The sequence below is a fragment of the Astyanax mexicanus genome, chromosome 23, assembly GCF_023375975.1.
Source record: "Astyanax mexicanus isolate ESR-SI-001 chromosome 23, AstMex3_surface, whole genome shotgun sequence".
In the NCBI taxonomy this organism is placed as follows: domain Eukaryota; kingdom Metazoa; phylum Chordata; class Actinopteri; order Characiformes; family Acestrorhamphidae; genus Astyanax; species Astyanax mexicanus.
In genome coordinates this window covers 27,536,454-27,562,500 of record NC_064430.1, presented here as the reverse complement: position 1 = coordinate 27,562,500, position 26,047 = coordinate 27,536,454, and the positions used below count along the sequence as shown (strand labels likewise).

General features: G+C 38.9%; 1 protein-coding gene across 1 annotated transcript in view; it reads right to left on the bottom strand.

The window, feature by feature from the left end:
* Nucleotides 1–26,047, bottom strand: part of itfg1 (integrin alpha FG-GAP repeat containing 1) — a 215,490-nt gene that overhangs the window by 186,096 nt on the left and 3,347 nt on the right. The window contains exons 5-6 of the mRNA XM_049470889.1: nt 24,930–25,004; nt 24,713–24,807 (exon numbers count right to left, since the gene is read on the bottom strand). Coding sequence (XP_049326846.1) covers nt 24,713–24,807; nt 24,930–25,004 — 170 coding nt within the window. The remainder of the gene's footprint in view (nt 1–24,712; nt 24,808–24,929; nt 25,005–26,047) is intronic.

The window sequence follows — 26,047 nt, the reverse complement described above, 5'->3', positions numbered from 1 at the left end:
AGTGAGAGAGAGAGAGAGAGAGAGAGAGAGAGAGAGAGAGAGAAAGAGAGAGATTATGTAACTACACTCTTTCCTTTGTGTTCGGTCAGTCTTTGACCCTTTACCCCAATCGATAAAGCCTTTAATGGAGCGTCCCTTTAACCTGAGTCCTGCGCCGCAGTCCGGAACCGGAGAGTGGCCTTTGACATTAATAGAGAAATGTCATGTCGGGCGAGAGCGAAATGGACACCACGGCCAGGGCCTTTTAGGGACGAGCGAGAGTGAAAGAGTGAGGAGGAGAGAGAGCACAATGTTCTGGACATCGGATCACAACACTAATGGTCAGCTTTCAGTCATAAATACGCTCCTATTACACATTCAGGCTGACAGAGTTACGCTGAGGCCATTTCCAAACCTGAAGCTTCCTCTGAAGAGCACATCCTTGAGCCGAACTGTTTAGACGGGAGTTGCATCTCTTCTAAATCAGACTCAAGGAGCAAAGTACCAAAATACACCCATGTTCAACCTGCCTGCTCTTCAAAGAACTTGTATGTTGGAAAAACCTCTCTTCTACTTAGTTGTTTGATCTTTTTTTTGGTATGGACATATTCAGTCTAGGAGACTTAAAGGTCCTATGAAGGACCAACATTTGGTACGACCAGAACTGTTTGGTCCGGTTAAAAAGGACTCTGATTTGTTTGTAACCTTAGGGTTTTTTTTTTTTTTTTTTTTTTTAAACACCAGTAGTTCCTTTCTCTGGTCCAAATCAGTTGATGAGTTTGTTTACTTGGAGTGTTTTCTCCATTTGTTTGGTTTGGTTTCACACAGGCATAAACCTAGACGCACCAAAATGCGCACCAATAAACCACATGAGCAGGCTGTGCCCTCTGATTGGTCAGAGCTGTCTGGCATGGAAGTCAATATAAATATAAGAATAAAGTAAATATAGTTTGGACGTGCAGCGCAGACGTACACATAGTAAACTGAGTCACGTGGCTGTGAATGCAGCACAGACCACATGTGCATGGACACAGCGTTTGTTCATAGCTGTGATAATAAGCATTATCTGGCTAATATATCGGTTTAAACTGCGCCCTATCAAATAAATTGACTATATTTAATAGTTGGGTTGGATTGAGACCGGATCACGTTCTCACCACAAGAAAACCATTCCAAAGTTCGTTTGGGACCAAACTGAGATCACCTCTTCCAGCTGGTCTTGGTTCAGTTCTTACCGCACCTGAGTGCGATTAGACACACCAGACCAAATAGTGCTGGTTTGAAAACGCCCTTAGTTTGTTTCGAATGAGCAGGTGTGAAATCAAAACAACCGGATTGAGACCAGCTAGAAGAGGAGTTTTGGTCCCAATCAAATTTTGGATCGTTTCACTTTTGGTGAGAACGTGATCTGGTCTTGATCCGATCCAGCTATCAAATATACTCCTTTTATTTGGGTTAAATTGCTGATCAGGCGGAGTTTAATCTGCTATATTAGCCAGATAATGCTAACTACCACAACTATGAACAAACACTGTCTCTGCTGCTCCATGCTGTTTACACAGCAAGTGTAACACACTGTTGTTTCCTGTATCTACTGTAACTGTAGATTAACTCTTTAACAATGTATTTATAAACAGAACAAAGAAGGAACCAGGGGGACAATTTGTTACATTCGTCCTTCGTCGGGATATGCTAGTACTTCAAAGGGAGTCAGATTCTGGCAGGGATGCAGAATTTGGCACAACACCTGACAAGACAAATTGTAGAACTGATATCATGCCGATGTCATGTCTACAAACCAAAAAGAGTCAAGTATAGGTAGATGTCTTCCACATAGGCGATTATTACTGTATTTAACAAACGATCCTTAGTGTGTTCAGTTGCTAAACTGTCCAATACAATGCAACAAAGACACAAACATTGGTCTGGACTTGGGCCCCGATTTTCAGGTGAGGAAATGTCCTTAAAAAGTTTGATGTAGCATCCAAACACTAGTAGCATTTTAATACAATGTTGGTCACATGTCACCAAAACAGCGCTTTCCAAAGATGGCATGGACTCTACAAGACCTCCAAAGACACTGCAGCAAATGCAGATCACACCTGTCTTTCAGGCAAACCCTGAATTGAATTGAAATCTGGGGAATTTGGAGGTCTTATAATTTAGAATTTTTAAAATGTCCCTCAATCCATTCATCAAGAATGTGGGACATTTGGAAGTAGCATTATTCAGCTGAATGAGGCCACTGCCATCAAGAATGCCACTGCCAGGAAAGGACATTACCTGGTGGAAAGAGTTTCCAGAGTTTCCCCAGCATCTCCCAGCCTTCACACTTCCTCACCACACCGCCTTCCTTTCACAGTGTATCTTGGAAAGCTCATTTCCCTACACATCCCATTGCTAAGGGGGTGGAAAAGGAAATAGGGGTCCTCAAAGCGGTCCCAAATGTGTATTTGCATTGGAGCATCCTACGAAAGAGTTCAAAATGATGTTAAGGCAAACAATTTACCACAGAGTATTAAATACTAGTCAAATTGAGTCATACCCAACATTTATTGTAGTATTGGTAATCCATTAGAATCATTTCTGTGTTTTCTTCAAGTTCAGGAAGTCAAAGAATTGCTGAACGTTTCTTTCCTTCTCATCCCTTTTTTAACAACTCATCTTTGAGCATTATGTTTGTCCAACTTGTGTTGTGAGACCAACACCAATGATCATAAACTCTACAAGACCTCAGAAGGTGGTTTTAATCACTAAGACAATCCAGCAGATCATTTAGGTTCAGGACCTGTTCTTAATAAGGCAAACGATCTGATTGAGATCTTTAGGAATTTGGAGTCCAGATGAACACCATCCAACTCTTCCTCTTGATCTTCAAATTCTCTTCAAACCATTTCTCTTTAAAGTGTGTAGTGTGGAGAGAGCATTAACTTGCTGACAGAGGCTACATCCATTGGGAATACCATTGTCTTGAAGGAACATACCTTACCTCTATGGACCATAGATGTTTAGGCACATGCCACATATTCTGATCAAGCTTTTTCCCAGCAGAATCTCCCAAAGATGTATAATCTTCTCCACACAGAGCATCCTGATGCAGTCATGTCCACACATGTCCAATCACCCATGCAATGGAAAAGGAAATTAGAGTTGTCAGACCAAGTGGCTGTTGCTTGTAGGTAGATGGCTTTTCTAGCAGAACATCTCCCAGAGCAACAGTAGTGCAAACCGATAAAATCAGCCCTTCAAAGGAATAAACAAGTCAAGACTGATCCTTTGGGTCCAGGAACTGTTGTTTCCACACACACTTGACCAAATTGATATCTTGGGAATTTGAAGACCAGGTCAACACCTTCAACTCTTCGGTTGGTCCTTGAAACATTCTACAAAGGCCATTGCCTTTGAGAATACAAATCACCTTGAAGGGATGTACTAAGTCCACCAGGGATGTTCAGTTTGGTGGCATGCAACAATTCATATAATATCATCCAAACCAGGCCATATTTAAGATTTTTTTCCAATTACAATCAAAACTCTACAAGACTTCTGAAGGTGGTCTCTGGCACCAAAACATTCCAGTAGATTCTTTAAATGCAGACCTTTTCTGACATGTAGGATATATTAAGATCAGGTCAACTATGATTCTTCAACTCATTATACAGGGGTTGGACAATGAAACTGAAACACCGGTCATTTTAGTGTGGGAGGTTTCATGGCTAAATTGGATCAGCCTGGTGTTCAATCTTCATTAATTGCACATTGCACCAGTCAGTGTGAAGGTTCAATTAGCAGGGTAAGAGCACAGTTTTGCTCAAAATATTGCAATGCACTCAACATTATGGGTGACATACCAGAGTTCAAAAGAGGACAAATTGTTGGTGCACGTCTTGCTGGCGCATCTGTGACCAAGACAGCAAGTCTTTGTGATGCATCAAGAGCCACGGTATCCAGGGTAATGTCAGCATACCACCAAGAAGGACCAACCACATCCAACAGGATTAACTGTGGACGCTGTAAGAGGAAGCTGTCTGAAAGGGATGTTCGGGTGCTAACCCGGATTGTATCAAAAAACATAAAACTACGGCTGATCAAATCACGGCAGAATTCAATGTGCACCTCAACTCTCCTGTTTTCACCAGAACTGTCCGTCACCACAATAAATTATTGTGGTCTAACACCAGGTGTTTCAGTTTCATTGTCTAACCCCTGTATATACAACTGTACCACCCATTCAGCTGCTACTCTGTGTTCAGCTGTATATCCCCCATTACTAGTGATGCCTCAACACAAGGAGGGTGAAGACTAGCACATGCCTCCTCCAACACATGTTTAGTCAGCCACAGCCTCTTTTCAAATAGCTTTTAATGCATCATTGCCGAGCAGCATCACAACTCGCTCAGAGGAAAACGCAGCGACTCGGTTCTGATACATCAGCTCACAGATGCCTTGTGCTGATCAACATCACCCTAGGAGTGATAAGGGGAGATAGCGCCATCTACTGTACCCACCCAGAGGAGAGAGCAAGGCCAATTGTGCTCTCTCAGGGCTCCGGCAGCTGATGGCAAGCTGCATGATCAGGATTCGAACCAGCAATTTCCTTTAAATAAAAGACTTCATTATATATTTTAAAGCATTCTCCAAAGTATGCAGTGTGGAGCGAGCATTATCCTGCTGAGGATAGGCGACCAACACAGTCAGAAATACCATCACCCTTGAAGGAACCATGTTTAAAAAGGTACCATGTTTAAAAAGATGATTTTAGGTGGGAGGCATAAAAAATAAAAATAAAAAATCACTGTAAAACAGTTAATGCCAGCAAAATGCAGGCTATTTTCATTCACTTTCATAGCCTATAAAACAGTAGTACAGTAAACCCATTAGAATCTGGCTTCTGTTATCTTCTAGTTAAGGCAAAAGAAGCAGTGCTGATGCTATCTGTCAATTCTCAATTCTCAAATTCCCTTCCCTTCCTTTGAGGAAAACATCTTTGAGCATTATGAAGCCAGGGCAAAGTCATTCCGCCTTCTATTTTTTCAGGCCAAGGCTTCGTCTCCTCTGAGATTTTCCTGTGTGTGTGTGTGTGTGATGTGCTGTGATCAGCGTGTCGCACTGTTTATTTCAAACGCAGCGAGAGGAGAGAGAAGGCTCTGTTCCTCAAGGTCAGCCACCATCACTCTGCTTTAGGGACGAGAGGAGAAATCTCTTCTAGACACAAACCACAAAACTCACTAAAATCAACTGCAGTCCTGACGCAGCCCGGCCGGCTTTCTTTGAGAGGGAGCAGTAGCCTGATTACCAATGGGTTCTCTGTCTCAATCCAGTATGAATCTGAAAATATGATTAAAATCAAGATATACAGCTTTGGGAAAAAAATAAGGGACCACTTCAGTTTCTCTGATTTTAAGTAAAATGAACATTGTTGTTTTTTTTCTATAAACGTCGGACAACATTTCTCCCAAATTCCACATAAATATATTATCATTTAGAGCATTTAGAGCAGACCTCAAATAAAACAAGCTCATATTTATACATAATTGGTGAAAAAAAAAAATTCATGAATCTTGGCATGTTCTCCTCCACCAGTCTTACACACTGCTTTTAAATAACTTTATGCCTTTACTCCTGGTGCAAAAAATCAAGCAGTTCAGCTTGGTCTGATAGCTCATAATTTTTAAGTGGTCTCTTTTTTTCCAGAGCTGATTACCACAGACTAATAGTCTGTGACTTATGACTTGTAGTCATAAGAATAATTATGACTTGGCTTTATGAATCTAGTATGAATCTGTATTGTGTGCAGTTTCTACAATCAGAAAGTAATAACTGCACAGTGATTTCACTGTGTAAGTATAAATTTGCATTTTGTATCTGTTTTTAGAATATGACTAATAACTGTGAAATGGTTTTAATCCAGTATGAATCTGCTGTTTGTTAGGTTTAACATTTACCAATCTGACAGAAACAGCTGAAGCGGGTTGACTCCAGTATGAATCTGCAGAGCATCTTGGAACAATTCTAGATTTATTTTACTTCAGTATGAATCTGCAGTATGTCTAGATTTACCAATCTGAAATAAATTGCTTAAGCAGTTTTACTCCAGTATGAATCAGAAGAGTATCTTGAAACAATTGTAGATTTCTTTTTTTATCCAGTATGAATCTGCAGTATGTCTAGATTTACCACTCTGAAATAAATTGCTGAAGCAGTTTTACTCCACTATGAATCTGCAGAGCATCTTGGAACAATTGTAGATTTCTTTTAATCCAGTATGAAGGTTTACCTTTTGTCTAGGTTTACCAATCTGACAGTAATTGATGATTTGGTTTTACTCCAGCATGAACCTACAGTGTGTCTAGATTTACCAATCTGACAGAAGTTGCCAAATTCTGTTTCAATCCAGTATGAATCTGCAGAGCATTTTGGAACCATTCTATGTTTATTTTACGCGAGAATAAATCTGTATTGTGTCTTTATTTTTACTATTCTGACAGATTTAGCTCAATTGATTTTGCTCTGGTATCAATCTGCAGAGCACCTTGGAAAAATTCTAGATTTATTTTACCCCAGTATGAATCTTCAGAGCACCTTGGGACAATTCTAGATTTATTTTTCTCCAGTATGAATCTGCACTTTGTCTAGATTTACCAATCTGACAGAAATTGCTGAAATGGTTTTAGTCTAATATGAATCTGCAGGTCTAACATTTTTGAAATAAATAAACCTGGAAACATGTTAATCCACCACAAATCATAAAAAGTTGCTATGACAATCTGATCATTAATTGTGGAGGGGCTGTAATCCAGTAGACTTTTTTTTTTCCTGCAATGTGCTCCATGCTTCACGCTGTACCTTTGTGATGAGTCTTATAGGGCCAGAAGTAATCAGTACTTTACATCAGTAGACTTATTGTATCTGACCTAACTGATGCTCTCATGCGCCTGAATGCAATCATATTCGTCTGATGCCGATGCTCAAACCTCTCTTATAAAGCTGTAACTCCAGCCAACAGGCTAACTGCACTAATGTGGATCAGTGCTGCAGCTCTAACGCAGCGTGCATGTATACGTCTGTAATGTGAACGCAGTTTGAACCTCGTTGGCAGGAGTGCAGCTCCAGCGCTCCGGGATATAGGCCACTGCATAGACTCTCCGTGCAGGAAATGAAGCATCCAGCTCATCCGAAGCAAAAAAAAAATAAATATATAAATATCGGCAGTTCCAGGCTGGAGGACATCAGCGTGAGCCCGTGTTTTCCCTGTAATCACCCCGTTACAGCTTGTTAATGGTAATCAGATACAGCGTCTACACATGTTCGGCCTCGTTCCCCAAACGCGCCGTTCCTCAGTTGCTTATTCAGTGCGTCGGGAACAAGAGCGCAGCCGAACGTCACAGCACAAGCACTCCGTCAGAAAAGCAAAAAGCAGAGGGGGGAGTGGGGGTGGAGAGTTTTGGGGGGAGTGGTGGGTGCGTGGAATTGAGGGCAGGCAAAAAGCTAAAGCCTATAAATACACCCCGCATAAGCCAATCAACTCCAGCGAGTGCCTCGAACCCCGCGATTTTTCAAAGCGCTTCATTCATAAGCATGACACAACGCTGGCGGAAAATGGAGAGATGCTATTCTGAGGGAGAAATAATCTCATAAAACCATTACAAGAACAACGTAGGTGCAGTGGAGAGGATTACGGCGAGGCCCGCATACGCCATGTCCCATTTCTCCCTCACTTTATCCTGGCAAGAGCAAGAAAAAGCTGAAAAAAGTGGAAAAAAACAAGAAAAAAAAAACAAGAGAAAACTAGCAGCGCACTGGAGTAACAAGCTTAGGTGGAGAAACCATGGAGAACATCCTGGATGAGTGTTTGTGTGTGTGTGTGTGTGTGTGTGTGTATTTGTGTGTGCGCTTGAATGACACACATCCAACTTGAATATAATTATGCAAAGCTGTTTGACTAACTGTGAATGCATGGCAGTGTGAATTTGTATGTCTGTCTCTCAAAATTAAATTACACTACATGTCCAGAAATTTGTGGACCTCCCTTCACTCAGTTCCACTGAATGAGCTATGTACTGTATTTGTCACACTATACGGCGTACTGCCAGTGAATGTATATTTTCTGGTATATTTTCATCCATAATACTCACCTCTGGACGGGGAAATAGCGGTTAGCGGCTAACGCTAGTGCTACTCCAGCCCCGGTGCTGGAGAACTAAACTGAAACTACTGTATAACGTTGCAATTAGGTGGAGTGGCTTTATTGTTCCTTACAAACTGACTGGTAAAGTATATTTATACATAAAACGCTCTGGATTAAAAACCGCACTGATAATTTTTGGAAAAAAAATTAAGGATTTTAATTGCGCCTTATATGAACTTATTGGGCCATGTCTAATACCATGTGTGGGCTGTTTTTTAGGGATTGATCTCGATCATTGCCGGAACACTTAATGCTTCTGCATACCAAAAGGCTTTGGACAATTTTATACTCCTAACTTAGCAAGAACAGTTTAAGGGCGGCTCCTTGCTTTGCACCTCTGCACCTGAAGACATGGTTGAGCAGGTTTGGTGTGGATGAATCTTGACCTCAACCTGATAGAACACCTTTGGGATGAAAGAGTGGAGAAGGTGAACTAGGCCTTCTCATCCAACATCACTGTCTGACTTCACCAATGCTCTTTTGAAAGAATGGTCAAAAATTGGTATTTACCATATATTATAGCGGATTTTTCACACTATAAGGCGCACCTAAAAGTCTTTAAAGCCACTCCGCTGGACGCGCATTAGCATTACCCGCTAACTATGCTAGCTCTTTTGCCGTTCAGAGGTGAGTATTATCGACCTGTAGCCTGCTCCTAATCCTAGCTAGCACTGCTGGAGCAGCATAAGCGTTACCCGCTAACTGTGCTGAGCATTAGCTCTTTTGCTATTCGGGGGTAAGCTTTATTGGCCTTTAGCCTGCTCCTGACCCCAGTGTCATTACAGTTTTGTTTACTTAGCTTAGCTTTACTTAACTTAGTTAGCTACACCTACCACCACCCAGCAGCAAGACCTGCTGAATTAGAAGTTCCTTATAGTGTCTCTTAACATGTGCCTTTTAATCTGGTCCGCCTTATAGTGTAAAGAAAAAATACGGTACCATAAACACACTACTAAACCTTGTGAAAATCCTTCCCAGAAGAGTGGAAGCTGTAAATGGTAGGCAGCATTATATTAATCCATATGGATTAAGAGATTAAGAGTGGGATGTAATACAAGTTCATAAGGCAGACGAGTGAAAGCACAAGATTTGGCAACATTACAAAAAAAAGCTATATCAATATACTATGTGGACCACCAAAACAGCTGGGAAACACTGAGACATGGATCTCTGCAGGTGATGTGTTGAATTTTTATGAATCTGAGACAATTCGACAAGAACCAAACTGTGATGTTCTTCATGACTGGATTAAAACGTCTCCAAAATATCAGGCAGGTCTTGTTGGGTTCCTGGTATACAGTGGTCACTCAGTACCTACCAGAGGTTCTCAAAGAAAGGATACTTGGTAAACCAGTAACAGAAATCATAGAGTAACACGGAGGCCCCGCCCACCCACAACTTACAGAACTCATCCTAAGGAGGACGAGCTGTTGTTGTCTGAAGGTGTCCAGGGGGAAGAACGCTACACTGATAACAGTAAAACAGATCAGATGTGTTGAGAGTGCGAGAAAGGAGAGCCAGAGAGAGAGAAGGATTGTAAGAGAAGCTGTTAAACTGCGAGAGCTCTGGACTGGTGTGAAATTAAACCATCACACCTCATACACCACAGAGAGAAAGAGAGAGGGGGATGAAAGTTAAAGATAAAGACTATGACTGTAAGGAGCGGAGCTTTACTGTTACAGCCATTACAGCTCCACCCATTTTCTCAATTACTTACTGTACATATACAGCTCTTGAAAAAATTAAATAAATAAGAGAGCACTTAAAAATGATAATTTTCTTTGATTTTACCAAACTGAAAATCTCTGGAATATAATCAAGAGGAAGATGGATGATCACAAAACATCAAACCAAATGGAACTGCTTGAATTTCTGCACCAGGAGTAAAGCAGCATAAAGTTATCCAAAAGCAGTGTGCAAAACTGATGGAGGAGAACTGCATGAAAGATGCATGAAAACTGTGATTAAAAACCAGGGTTATTCCACCAAATATGGATTTCTGAACTCTTAAAACTTTATAAATATGAACTTGTTTGCTTTGCATTATTTAAGGTCTGAAAGCTCTGCATCTTTTTTAGCCATTTCTTATTTTCGGCAAATAAAATCTCAAAATGACAATATTTTTATTTGGAATTTGGGAGAAATGTTGTCTGTAGTTTATAGAATAAAACAACAATGTTCATTTTACTCAAACATAAACCTATAAATACCAAAATCAGAGAAACTGATTCAGAAACTGAAGTGTGTGTTTTTTTGTTTTTTTTTTTCCTCCAGATATGTATATACAAACCATATAAATTATTTCTTTACAACTATTGATCATATACACTAGAAACAGATAGATAAAACTAGCTCTGATGTGGATCCTCTATGACTCACTCCGGCCCTGCAGATTAAAAATCAGGAATAAATAAATAGAAGAGCAGCAGAGATAAGGGCTTGATCTACTCCCTCTTCACCAAGTTCCTAATGTGGAAAATCTGCTTCCTTTACATTACTCCACAATTAACTCGTCGCTCTCGCTCCAAAAGGTTGTTTAATTGGCTGCAGCTTGCCATGTTGAGATTCAGCGTTGCCTAGCAACCTGCCTCGAGGCAGCATCAGTATCTTTTGTGCATATTTGTGCGTAATGACATTTATAATTGGCAGGTACAACCTTCGGCCGTCTTTCTCTTTTTTGTCTTTATTTATTCCTGAGTTTAATGATTTAAATAAGCATCTTCGAGTCACTGCTTAGCAATAAGGTTGCTGAGAGACCAAAACAATGACAGACCCGAGCAGAGCCTCGGTTTCTACCTCTCAGCCTCTAAATAATGTAAACACAGTCATTCAGAGTCAGTCAGTTTGGTGTAAAATTGTGATTTAGTGCAGAGAAACATAAAAGTTAGCATCTTGGCATCGCTTACCACACTCAGTATCGCTTTATTTAGAATACTATAGCTTCACTTACTGTCTGCTGTCCAGCTTGTGTTTCTGTCACTCAGTGTTTCTAATAAATTGGCCAACCACAACCAGAGGAGGGCACTGCTGTAGCATCAAATAAGAAAAACAAATGTTTAAAAACAAGGTTAAAAGAAAGCAAAGATGCAAATTTAAGGAATGGGTGTGGCGTAATAGAGTCATGTCCCATTTTTTTTTTGTTCAAGCATGAACAAATTATTATGGAGAGCCCAGTTATCAGTCAGAACCTCATGTCACATGTGATTCCGGCCAGGATGAAACCGAATCTTCATGTGAAGCACGGCTCTTTAAAGCATAAGCGCCAGTAAAGGAGCTTAAACTCTTTAGGCCAATGTTAGATATGGAATCCATTAAAAAGAAGTGGTAAACTGTGGGGGTGTAAGAGAATATTGATATTGTATCATATTATGTTGTTATTTGTTTATGCAAATCTGTATTGATTTACAAAAACACAGTATTGATTTTTAATTCATAACTTAATGTGTTAAACCCCACAAACTAGAAAGCATTGTTTAAGCATTGTCTTCAGATTAAACTGTTCTGATTGGATAAAAAGTAGTGATGTCAATCAATTAAATTAAATTAAATAAATAATCTGTTTTCAATGGGACATGCAGCACAGATGTATTAAAGAGAGTGGCGGCTGCGAGCAGTAAACCCTGCACATATCCCTGCTCTTAGTGTGTATATAACTTGGAGCAGCAGAGACAGTATTTGTTCATAGCAGTATATTATCTGGTTAATATATCAGAGCACCAATTAAAAATTCAAATTCAAATTAAAAAGAACTAAATTTGATAGCTGGGTGAGATCAAGACCAGATCTCACTAATAACCCCAATGAAAAGTAAACTTTTCTTTTATTCAGATTTTATAACAATTCAAATTTTTTATACTCCAACATACTGCAATTTATTGAACTCTAATTCCTGTATTGTGATGCATAAATTGTATCGCCAAGTTCTAGCCAATATACAGCCCTAAAAAAAAAGTGATAAAATCAGATTTGGGCCTGAATTACCTGCTGTGTGAACGCAGCCAAAACCTTTAGAGACTAGATATAAAACCACGCCCTCATTCCAGTCTGTACTTCTAAGAAATGACTATTTTAAGGCTTTATTACACTCGCTTGCTAATACGGATGCCCGCCCTCAGCCTGCAGTTTTATAGATCCAATCAAGCCAGGCTTCACCAGCCCATTAAAACCGCCTCGCTGCAGTTAACCGCTCACCTCCGTCCGCAGTAATCGCCCGCTGTTTATCCTCATGAACTGAGAGGAGACCAGCGCTGAGAGCCTCTGAGAATCACAGGCTTTAAAACATGATGCATTATGATTAAACTGCACACCAAAAATTAAAATGAATATTTAATCCACAAATCAGGTGATTACAATCATGTGAATGTACAGTAGGAGGTAGCTATGGAACTACAGGTGGTTGAGATGGACTACTCGGAGGCTGCTACAGTATAAAAGGTGATTTAGGGCATCTCACAATAATGTTATATTATATTATATTATATTATATTATATTATATTATATTATCACAATATGTTGCCCACGGTAACATTGGTATCATGTCACTGTGATTCTGTGATACTCGATTTATCACAAGATTCAAAGATACATTTTTTAAGGTCACAAACAGATACCGGATATTCTTTCGGACATGTGGTTATTTTCACGCCAGATGTAATGTGCCACACATCTTCCTAAAAGTAAAACTTTGTCTCGTCAGTCCACCGAGCATTTTTCCCAAAAGTCTTGGGGATCATCAAGAAAGCCTTCTTTTTGCGCCATTTTTTCCAGTCTCTGTTTTATGGTGGTGTCATGAACGCTGACCTTAACTGAGGGCAGGTGAGCCTTGCAGTTCCTTTGTTGTTGTTCTGGGTTCTTTTTTGGTCTCTTAAATGAGTTGCTGCTGCGCTCTTGGGGTAACTTTGGTGGGTCGGCCACTCCTGGGAAGGTTCACCACTGCTGGCTCTCACTGCGGTCCCAAAACTTTAGAAAGTGCTTTATAACCTTTTCTAGTTTTCCTATATGGTGATATCACAGCACCAGTGGATGTTAGAGACCTTGTGCTCCTTTACTTTACATTTTAGGATGCCTCACAGATGCTCAATCTGGTTTAGGTCTGGGAACATGCTTGGCCAGTCAATCAACTTTATCTTTAGCTTCCTCTACAAGGTATTGGTCATCTTGGAGGTGTGTTTAGGTAATTACTATTTTTGAAAACTTACATATGGAGATAATATAGTAATCAATAAAGTTTAAAGTGGCAGTCTGTATTATTTTGTTTCTAAACTGACAGCAGAAGCATTTCTGAGTGGTGAAGAATATGGATAAAATATTGTGTTTAATGGTACCAGTGTGCTGGAACCACCATCTTTGCTAAGCCTAATAATATATTCATTCTAAAAACTGGGTTGTTGGGTTCTTTTGGCCACAACACGCATTTTTTACGTACTTATGTCAAATGTACAGCCTCTAAAAGAGGATTCAGCTCATTTTTACTGAATGCGTGCGGCTGGTGGAGCAATGGAGACTTCAGAAGAGGAAATTCAGACCTCAGTAGCTCCCTTATCCAATAAAACCAAAGAAACCAAAGAAGTGAAGTTTCCACTCTGAAAGGAGACCGCATCACACCCGCCCAGTTTAAAACGATTCATCCGCACGCTCGGTGCAATTTCCCATTCTCACCAGAAAGGGCCCTAAATCCCAAAACTTACGGACATCAGCTTTAAAATCAATTAAAAATCAATTTTTTTCCACAAGTGCAAGTTTATGTACACAAACATCCTAAATAGGATGTGGGTTCTTAAACAGCCGCAGTCAGGCAGCAGAGCGTGTGAAAATGCATGGAGGTTACTGAAGTGTACGATCTGGATCTTATATTAGATCTAAACGCTGAAGCGGATGCAGCCCCATAGCGTTTACCTGGAAGCGAGTGAATGCAGATGTGCTACATATTTATAGCTTCCAGCGTGTGACTGGAATTGGAGGCGCATAATTGTCCTGACCCTCAACACGTCCGACTGAACAGCAACACACTGATGAAACATCCGACACCTGTACTGACCTGGTTATACAGGTAATACAATAACAGCACAGTGGGAAAAGGTGGTGTATGCTCAATATAGCATTGTAGCTCATTCTAAACTGCCAGACCATACAGAGGAATTCCAATGATTTTTACAGCAAAATTGATCCCTATTTTAAAGGGCAGTAAAGAGTAGGAGTGGGACAAAATATCGATATTGCAATATTTTGTAAAATTTTTGTTAGTTTGGTGAGTTTTCTTTGCAATATACAGAGTAGTGCAAAATCATAGCATCGTGATATCATTTTGAATATATGTATAAAAACATAAAATATGAATATAAATCTGCCAAGAACATGTTTGTATTTGATATTCGGCTTAAAAATGGCTTTTCAAAGGTATGGTCATTACCAAATTCTACAAATTGGTTTAATTTGTTCAGCTTTAGTTATGGCCAAAAAATAGCACCATGCTAACTGGTAGAATAAAACAATACAACAAGCCCTATTACATACATTTGTTACGCGGGAGACGGAGGGATGGACGTAAGTGCAATATATTATTTATTAAACAAACAAGATAAAATAAAACAGTAAACAAAACACGGGTAACGCAAAAAACTTACAAAGAACAAGGCTAGGATAAATCCAACTAAGAAACTCAGACTAAGAAACTAAGACTAGGATACATACGGGCAGCACGGATACATACGGACTAAGGATACAAGGATACAAGGATACAAAGGATACAAAAGACTCGACACTGAACATTCAAACAGAGGGGCTTAAATACAGGAGGAGAGTGAGAAACACCTGGGCTCAGAAGACAGACATGGGCTAAGGTGTTACAACATTAGCCTAGAGCAGGGGTCAGAAATTGAGTTTGTCCATGGGCCAGACATTTTCCAAGCCATTACGTGCCGGGCCACAAAAAAAAAATATGATAAAAATAAAAAATAAATAAAAAATCTATTTTGGAAAATTCAGTGTGTAATGGGATGAAGTGCTACAGACTAGTAGCTCTCCAGCCCAGAGGATTGTTGAACTCAATAGCAGAACAGTTGATCTAAAAGCAGGTAAACCCAAGAAGAAATGAAAAATAAATAAATAAACACACCGCCCCTCTCGCGTCGCCATGGTAGCAGTTTAAAACACAATTCACTAGCCCCAGCTAGTGGGTGGAAACTAAAGTCACGCTGAGCGCAACAGGGAGACATGGGAGGAATACAAACAAAAGCTCGCCAGAGAAGCATTTTGTTATATATTTTTCTTTTCATTATCGTGCATTGTTTGCCGCCTATTGCTGACATTTATCCTAAAGGTTTAAGATCCAAGTTTAGACATCACACAAACCACTGCTGATTGACTACATTTGGTGTAATGATGGGAAACTATATATTTGAGTATTGGCAGAACTATCACTTTAAAACAAAAATTAATAAATAATTTCCAGATGTTGAACCCCAAAGAAAAGAAAGAAATAAAAAAAAACTTTTCGTCTCCAGCGTCCAGGTGTGCTGGCATTCAAATCCTCTCCCCAAAATTCGACTCCTCTCCCCAAAATCCCTAGCGGGCGCTCGGTGGGACGGAGCCCTGGCCCTGCCACGCTAAACAGGCGTAATTGCGGAGCAAGTGGCGCTCGATTGAGTCCGGATGTTTTTCATTTATTTTTATTTTCTTCGTCTCGCTCTCCTCTTGGCTGCCGTTAATCCGCTGTGATTTATCCGCAGCTGCAGCGGCTCAGAGTGTTTCCTCCGCTCCGGCCTGCCAATCAGAGGGCCGGGACAGCCTCCAGATGGTTTGGGAGTGGCACGGGTGCCAGGATCCAGCGGAGAGGGTGGGAAGTGTGCCGAGGAAGTCAGTGGAGCGACGTCTCCGCTCCGTTAAATGGCTTCAGGCCCGGGGCTGAGAAGGACACAGTGACCTCTTTAGCCGGCGCTGAATGAATGACTGACAGCCCGGCCCGCTCACTCTCGCCAAGCTTCGGTTCTGAAACCTGATTGGCTGAAAAGTGTTCAAACATGTAGTAAAACACATGGAACTATTAGCTGTAGCTCTAAAACAGAGCTAAAAACGTGGGGCTACAAAAGGCTCTTTGAGTGATGCTAACGTAAGGTTACTATGGTAACCAAGGTGGTTGTGAGGGTGTTCCTAGGTGGTTGCTATGGTATTATAGGCTACTGTCGTGGCGTTGTTACTGTATGTGGTTGCTACTGTGTTGCTAGGCTAATGTACCAGTAAAAGTTGCTATAGCAGACTGCTATGGTATACCAAGTGATTGTGATTATGATGCTAGAAGGTTGCTATGGTATACCAAGTGATTGTGACTGTGATGCTAGAAGGTTGCTATGGTATACTAAGTGATTGTGATTGTGATGCTAGAAGGTTGCTATGGTATTCCAAGTGGTTCAGATGAAGTTGATACAGTGTTGTCAGCGAACTGTAATTGACATCCAATGGTTGCAGTTTTCTTGCTTAGGGTTTGCTATGCTATTATAGGTATTATACCGCATTGCCAGGTGGTTGCTATGGTATTATAGGTTACTGTAGTGGTGTTGTTACTGTATGTGGTTGCTACTGTGTTACTAGTCTAATAGTAACAGTAAAAGCTGCTATAGCAGACTGCTATGGTATACCAAGTGATTGTGATTGTGATGTTAGAAGGTTGCTATGGTATTCCAAGGTTCAGATAAAGTTGATACAGTGTTGCCAGCCGACTGTAATTGTCATCAAATAGTTGCAGCTTTCTTGCTTAGGGTTTGCTAGGCTATTATAGGTATTATACCGCATTGCCATGTGGTTGCCATGGTATTATATGTTACTGTCGTGATGTTGTTACTGTATGTGGTTGCTACTGTGTTACTAGGCTAATAGTAACAGTAAAAGTTGCTATAGCAGACTGCTATGGTATACCAAATGATTGTGATTGTGATGCTAGAAGGTTGCTATGGTATTACAAGGTTCAGATAAAGTTGATACAGTGTTGCCAGCCGACTGTAATTGTCATCAAATAGTTGCAGCTTTCTTGCTTAGGGTTTGCTAGGCTATTATAGGTATTATACCGCATTGCCAGGTGGTTGTTATGGTATTATATGTTACTGTCGTGATGTTGTTACTGTATGTGGTTGCTACTGTGTTACCAGGCTAATAGTAACAGTAAAAGTTGCTATAGCAGACTGCTATGGTATACCAAGTGATAGTGATTGTGATGTTAGAAGGTTGCTATGGTATTCCAAGTGGTTCAGATGAAGTTGATACAATTTTGCCAGCCAACTGTAATTGTCATCAAATAGTTGCAGCTTTCTTGCTTAGGGTTTGCTAGGCTATTATAGGTATTATACCGCATTGCCATGTGGTTGCTATGGTATTATAGGTTACTGCAGTGCCGTTGTTACTGTATGTGGTTGCTACTGTGTTACTAGGCTAATAGTAACAGAAAAAGTTGCTATAGCAGACTGCTATGGTATACCAAGTGATTGTGATGTTAGAAGGTTGCTATGGTATTCCAAGTGGTTCAGATGAAGTTGATACAGTGTTGTCATCGAACTGTAATTGACATAAAATGGTTGCAGTTTTCTTGCTTAGGGTTTGCTATGCTATTGTAAGTATTATACCGCATTGCCAGGTGGTTGCTATGGTATTATAGGTTACTGTCGTCGCGTTGTTACTGTATGTGGTTGCTACTGTGTTACTAGGCTAATAGTAACAGAAAAAGTTGCTATAGCAGACTGCTATGGTATACCAAGTGATTGTGATGTTAGAAGGTTGCTATGGTATTCCAAGTGGTTCAGATGAAGTTGATACATTGTTGTCAGCGAACTGTAATTGACATAAAATGGTTGCAGTTTTCTTGCTTAGGGTTTGCTATGCTATTGTAAGTATTATACCGCATTGCCAGGTGGTTGCTATGGTATTATAGGTTACTGTCGTCGCGTTGTTACTGTATGTGGTTGCTACTGTGTTACTAGGCTAATAGTAACAGAAAAAGTTGCTATAGCAGACTGCTATGGTATACCAAGTGATTGTGATGTTAGAAGGTTGCTATGGTATTCCAAGTGGTTCAGATGAAGTTGATACAGTGTTGTCAGCGAACTGTAATTGACATAAAATGGTTGCAGTTTTCTTGCTTAGGGTTTGCTATGCTATTGTAAGTATTATACCGCATTGCCAGGTGGTTGCTATGGTATTATAGGTTACTGTCGTCGCGTTGTTACTGTATGTGGTTGCTACAGTGTTACTAGGCTAATAGTAACAGTAAAAGTTGCTATAGCAGACTGCTATGGTATACCAAGTGATTGTGATTGTGATGTTAGAAGGTTGCTATGGTGTTCCAAGTGGTTCAGATGAAGTTGATGAACAGTATTGCCAGCCAACTGTGATCGTCATCAAATGATTGCAATTATCTTGCTAAGGGTTTGCTATGCTATTATAGGTATTATACCACATTGCCACATGGTTGCTATGGTATTATAATGTACTACTGTACTACTACTGTAGTGGGGTGATTAGGCGGTTGCCACTTTGTTATTACATAATTGGTATGGTGTTTTGCAAAAGCATTGTTATGGTATCAAATATGTATGTGATGGTGTTGCTAGGAGGTTATTATGGTATCCCAAGTGGTTATAATGAAGTTGATATGATGTTGCCAGACATCAGTTATTGACTTTCCAATGGGTGCAATTATGTTGAGTAAGGTTTGCTTTTCTATTACAGGTGGTTGTGATGACATTGCACGGTGGTTGCCATGCTATTATAGGTTAATGTAGTGGCATTGTTAGCTGTTGGCTACTGTGTAACGAGGTAGTTGCAATGGTGTTGCTATGGTGTTGTATACCAGGTGATTGTGATGACAATGTTAAGAGGTTGCTATGGTATCCCAAATGGCTGTGATGAAGCTGATACGGTGTTGCCAAACCACTGTGATTTTCTCTTAAATGGTTGCAAGTATTTTGCTAAAGGTTTGCAATGCTATTACAGGTGAATGTGATAGCAATGCTAGGTGGCTGCTGTGCTATTATAGGTTACTTTAGTGGGGTTGTTAGGTGGTTGCTACATAAGTGGTGCTTCAAAAGCATTTCTAAGGTATCTGTATCTGCTAAGGGTGCCTGTGATGGTGTTGCTAGGAGGTTGCTATGGCATCCCAAGTGATTGTGATGAAGTTCATACTGTGTCATACTAATGTTAAGAGGTTGCTATGGTATCCCAAATGGCTGTGATGAAGCTGATACGGTGTTGCCAAACCACTGTGATTTTCTCTTAAATGGTTGCAAGTATGTTGCTAAAGGTTTGCAATGCTATTACAGGTGGATGTGATGGCAATGCGAGGTGGCTGCTATGGTATATATATATACTTTAGTGGGGTTGTTAGGTGGTTGCTACTCTGTTATTACATAAATGGTACAGTGTTTCAAAAGCATTGCTAAGATATCTGTATCTGCTAGATTTGCCTGTGATGGTGTTGCTATATGATTATGATGAAGCTGATATGGTGTTGCTAGACAACAGTTATTGCAAAGGGTTGCAATTATGTTGCTATAGTTTTGCTTCGCTATTACAGTCACTGCAAGGTGGTTGCTATGGTATAATATGTTACTGTAGTAGTTGCAATGATGTTACCAGTATATATATTTTTTTTCTACTTTTGACGTTAAATTCAATATGTGAAATAAAGTGTGCCTAATGTAAATGTGGTCATGTGACTGATCTGATACTGGGAGAACAACTCACCTAAATCACTTCATAAAACATCTTCCAGTTGCACTGAAACTCGACCAGTTGAAGACTAATGCTTTTCCTTGCTGAAGGAAATCAGACTTTTCAGAAACTCAGAATAAAGGACAAGCTGTTGGGCGGTCACCCAGCGATAGTAATCACGCAGTCGGCTCTTAGCCTTAAGAGGAATTAAATCTGGTGTGACGATCTTTACATTAACGCTGCGTATCTATAGAACACTGGAAACCCAATCTAGCGCGGGTCGCCGAGCACTGGGATTATTACAGTCGGGGTGATTGACACGCAGGCTTACCAAGAAATTCCTCACCCTTCAAATCAGCTCAGACTTCAATGAACGCCTCCAAGATCTCATTTGGTTTAGAAAGAGGGGACAGATGGGTCTCAGAAGAGCCTTAAATAAGGCTGATTCTTTCAGTTTCAGATTTCTTTCTGCTCAGCTTGAAGAAATTACGACTTACAGCAGAGCAGAAGGGCAAGCGAGATCTTTAATCAAGGTTAAATAAACGATAGAGCGTTTTAAAGCTCTTATATAGGCGCTATATACGATTTCCAGGGAGGAGAAGAACCCTTTGACCTAGCAAAGAAGAATTATTTAATTAAGCCAGCCATCCAACTGGTTTCTTACTTTATTATGAGTCTATACAGAACCAATCAGATCTTGGAAATATGATACAAATATGGAAAATCAAGTTGCATTGAGAAAAAAAAAGATGCGTAGAAATTACTTAAGAAAAGTTTCACAGTTTTCTGCATTTGCTTTTTTAAGTAAATTTAATTTTAGATTAATTTAAGTAACTTCAACTTGGTTTTAAGATAAATGTTACATAGACTAAATAAGCGAACTGAACTTCAGTCAATCCTTTCTTTTAGTAAACTTTACTTAATTTATTTTTGCTGAATTAATCCTTTCTTTTTAGTAAACTTTACTTCATTTCTACATACAATATGACCTAATTACAATTAATTAATTTATACAATATTATTATATATATAATTTTATTTAAAACACACATTCAAATATTTACATAATCTCAAGTCTCACTGTCTCAACACATGGATTGCATGAAATACATTCTTTATACTAGTATACTAAAAAGAATGTATTACATGCCATCCATGTGTTGAGAGAGTGTAAAATGTGTGTTTTAACTAAAAGTATTTACATTCAGGAATCATAATATATTATGTATCATAAATGATTTGACTAATATTGTATAAATTACGCAATTGTAATTATGTAATATTGTATGTAGAAAGTAAATAAAGTTTACTAAAAGAAAGGATTGATTCAGCAAAAATAAATGAAGTAATGTTTACTAAAAGAAAGGATTGACTGAAGTTCAGTTCACTTATTTACTCTATGTAAGTTTTAAGCCTTGAGACCGAGTAGAAGTTACTTACATTTATCTGAAATTAAATTCACTAAAAAAGGTTCAGGTTAATTATTAATTACAGCACAGTTTAAACACCACAGCCCAGTGAGCAAATACGGGCGAGTTACGCGCCTCCACCCATCCACACACACATATACACACACACACCTACACACTCCACAATATAGAGACTGAAACTGCAACTGCACAGAATTTAACACTAAATTTGAGAAAAAATGAAAACATGCATATACATGTATATAAAAAGCAATTACAATTTAAATACCATTTAATATATATATGGAACACTTAAAAGTTTTTCAGAAATGCTATTCTATTCATACATTTACCTCAGCAGTGATACTATATTTATCTATTTACCTTCGCAGCACTATTGTAATCATATTCTTAAATTAAAAGTGGTATTTTAATCATATATTTACTTTTCAACTCACGTATTTGCTTCAGTAGTGCTAGTCTAATCATATATATTATATAATATATTCAAATCTAATCTAATCATTTTTATACCTCATACGTGGTACGCTAATCATATATCTATCTCAGCAGTGCTACTCTAATCAGACACTTACCTCAGAAGTGCTATTAAATTCATACATTTATCTCAGCAGTGCTTTTATAGTCATATATCTACCTCAGCAGTTCTGTTCCAATCATACATCTACCTCAGCAGTTCTGTTCTAATCATGCATTTACCTCAGCAGTGCTGTTCTAATCATACATTTACCTCAGCAGTATTCAAACAAAATATTTACTTCAGCAATGGTATTCTAGACATATATTTACATCAGCAGTGATATTCTAATCATCGATTTACCTCAGTAGCGATATTTACCTCAGCAGAGCTATTATATATATATATATATATATATATATATATATATATATATATATATATATATATATATATATATATATATATATGCCTTGAGCGAGGGAGCTCAGAGAACTTAAATAACAAATCCTCACTTCATCCATTAGAGTAAAAAAAAAAAAAAAATAAATAAACAGGTCTAAAATTAAAGTAATAATAGGTAAAAAAATTTTAAATAAAAATAAATAAATAAATAAATAAATAATAGTAGTAATTGTTTGGTATCTGGAGTCACTCCACTTCATGGTCTACCTCACACCCAGAGACCTTGATATTCAGCCTCACATAAACCCTAAATCCCAAAGCGGTGTAGAAACAACCTTACAAGATTATTTAGTATTTTCAGTAATTCGGTCGAACACTAAATGTAAATATATTAACACATACACTCCTAAGAACCTAAAGCTCGTGGGCAGGAAGCCTGGCGGAGAAAAGGCCCGGCTTGGTGACACGGTCACGAGTGATGACAAGCAGCCAGCAAAAACAATCTGCGGGATGAAGCGATTTATTTATTCAGTGGTGAAGAAAATGGAAATCCTGCCTCTCTCAGTCAAGTTGAAAATTGTGAAACCGCTGTACACTTCAATCCGCCACTGCAGGGCTTAAGAGGCACTTAAACAGCCTTAAACCATCCAGAGAGAAAGAGCGAGAGAGAGAAAGAGAGAGAGAGAGAGACTCCCCTTCTATAAAGACTGACTCTCTAATGCTTTTGTGAATACAATCAAATCCTCACAGCAACGCAGATTCAAAACTAAATAAAATCATCATTTAAAAACTGCTTTTTATATTTGCTCAGGTTTTGTGATAAAAAATCTGAAAAATCTAAGATAAAAAGTATGACAAAAAAAAAAAAAAAATAAATAAATAAATAAATAAATCTGTATGGGCAAATACTTTTGCATTGAAATTTAAGATAAACTTTAGATATACTTTATTGTCCAAGGAAATTTCCTTGGACTTCACATAGATACATCCTGCTGCAACAGTTCAATATCAATTTTACATATCAGAAATATTGCATAAACCTTGGACCTTGCTTAATTTTACACATCCCCCCTAACCCAACACAGACTGTATTACACAACTCTAGACCTTGCTTATATTGCACATTCCATCAAGCAAAACTCTCTCATTATTATTTAAGAGCTTTATATAAACTTGCACAAATGAGTTCATATTTCTACTGAGTTGGCATCTAGGCATTTTGTATCTTCCACCTGAGGGGAGGAGTTGGTATTCATGGTAAAGCACATGAAATGGATCAGCCACTAACTGTGACTAAGTCATTGTTTTCTGGATTCACTGTTGCTAATAAGACACATCTACAAAACTGGATTACATCGGGCCTTCCCATACCCAGCGAGTGTGTGCTACCCAGCAGAGCGTGTTTATACTTCTGCATGCGTGTATCAGTGGCTTTGTATCACTTTGCAGTTTAAACCACAAAGGTGGGAACGTGTGGGAGGAAACATAAGCAGCAATGCTTAGGCTGTGCCGCAGGTTTGACACAGAAATATACATTAGCCTTTATTTACATGATATAGAAAAAAATATCATACTGCTGCTCAACCCTTCTAATCCCAAGTCTTCTGAAACACGACAGATTTTGTGTTATATATTTTGGATTTTCTGAAAGATATGCATTGTCAACAATATAAATAAATAAATAAATAAATAAATATATAGCGATATTAAACAATGCCGGGCCTATGACGTCACCAGCCCCACCCCCAACCGCGTGTCTAGCGTCTGGACCGATCAAGAGCAGAGTCAGCGCTGAGCTCTCAAAACCAGCGGAAAACAGCAAAGCAACAGTCATCGGCCCTTTAATCAGACATTTAAATGGCTTTTTAAAAGGTGAATAAGAGCTTTTTTCTGGTATGAAAAAGTGTGAATTCATCTGTAACTGGAAATATCTGTGCTGCAAAACTGTGTTGGACTGAGCTGCACAGCTTTCAACACGTGCCCAACCATGTGGAAGGAGGCCATGCAGATAACTTGTGTTTACTCCTGCAATCCACCCCTCTCGCATTCCCCTTCCCCTTGAGCTTCTCAGGCAGCAGCAGCCAGTCACTCGCACAGACACAGAGACAACGCTGTGTATCTACTTCTTGTGTCAAGAATCAAAACATTGCAACATGACGTGTGTTAGAATTAATTGCTTTAGGTGACATCACACATCCTGCGGTGTGAGTATTGTGCATGCACACATCACGATGACAATGCTTAAACGATATATCGTGCAGCCCCAGTGTAGATGATTGTCCTAAAACTTTTATCATTTATGCTTTTCTTTTAGTATTCTTGTTCTGGCTGTTTTTTCTCCCCACTCCCTTGTTGTTCAAATTTTGTGAAATAATACAAATTATTCATCACACAAAAAAAAAACTGTATTTTCCGCCTTTTAATTCCATCCACGATTAAAACAATCACGAGCAATCACGACATGAGCAGCTCTGATCAAAATAACAGCCCAGCTCCAAAACTGCCTCGCAGCTCTCAGTCAGAACAGACCATAATATATATAATAACATCTCACTCACCAGCAGTGAAGTCCTTGTTCAGGTCGATGAAGGCGTTGGAGTGAGGAACCCGGAACTTCACTTCAGTGCTGAGAGCTGTCTTACAGCTGGGTTTTCTGCAGCACAAATTAATTAAATTAATTAAAAATTAATTCAAATCTGATCACAATAGAAGTTCTAAAGGCAACAATCCACTTTGATTAAGACCAACATGGTGTTTCTAATGAAAAAGCTTCACCTGTCTCGCAGAAAGCAAACCTCCGTCACACCGTCTACCACTCCGAAAATGTCCGGAATCATGTCCCCATTATAACTGCAGCAGAAATAAACGAGAAACACAAGATTACTCAAAATATACACAGATATACAGTGTAAAAAAAACTTGTAGTATTAATAATAAGGGATTTCACAATCAGATTTATGAGTCATATGATTTTGAGTATCCGTCAATACAGAGTGCCAATCCAATACACTGCCAATGCAGTAAAACAAACAAACAAACACAAAAACCCTCCAAATTGTCACTTTAAGTTTTTACCTTGGAAAAAAAATTAAACATGCATATAATGTATATAATGTATATAACAATCAAGTACAATTTAAATACCATTTAATATATATATGGAACACAATAGAAGTTTTTTCAAAAGTGCTATAATATTTACCTCAGCAGTGCTATTCTAATCATATATTTACTTCAACAGTGATACTATATTCATCTATTTACCTGAGCAGTGCTATTGTAATCATATTCTTAAATTAAAAATGGTATTTTAATCATATCATAACAAAACAAACAAGTACTAAATAGCCATCGTTTGTTTAAGATTTCCATTTAAATATGCATATTTTCCTAAATAAACTAATAAAAACATCACAACAACAATTCTGTGATTAATAACAGTTAACCTGATGATTCTTTTTTTTTTAAATGCTGATATTTCTGTATATTTGGGAGGGACAGAACAAGAAGGTAAGAGAGAGACGCTGAGAGTCTTCCAGCACAGTAGTTTGCTGGATTAGCCTCTGTGCTAACCATAAATCAGCGTCGATAAACAGCTAGACAGTGTAACCAGCCACAAACACACACAACAGACAGATTTTGGTGATATAAATGACTTGTCGCTGTCAGTGTGAGTCTATAGCATGAAGCCATGAAACATCTGGCCCGTGAGGTTGTGTTGTTTGAACTATAATGAACGACAAGGAAAAAATAAAACATAAAATGCTTCTCTGGTGAGCTTTTGTTTACATGCCTCCCCTGTCTCTCTGTTGCGCACAGTGTGACTTTAGTTTCCACACGTTCTCGTTTTTAACACCAGTTCTTGGGCTCCCTATCTTATAACAAAGATGTTT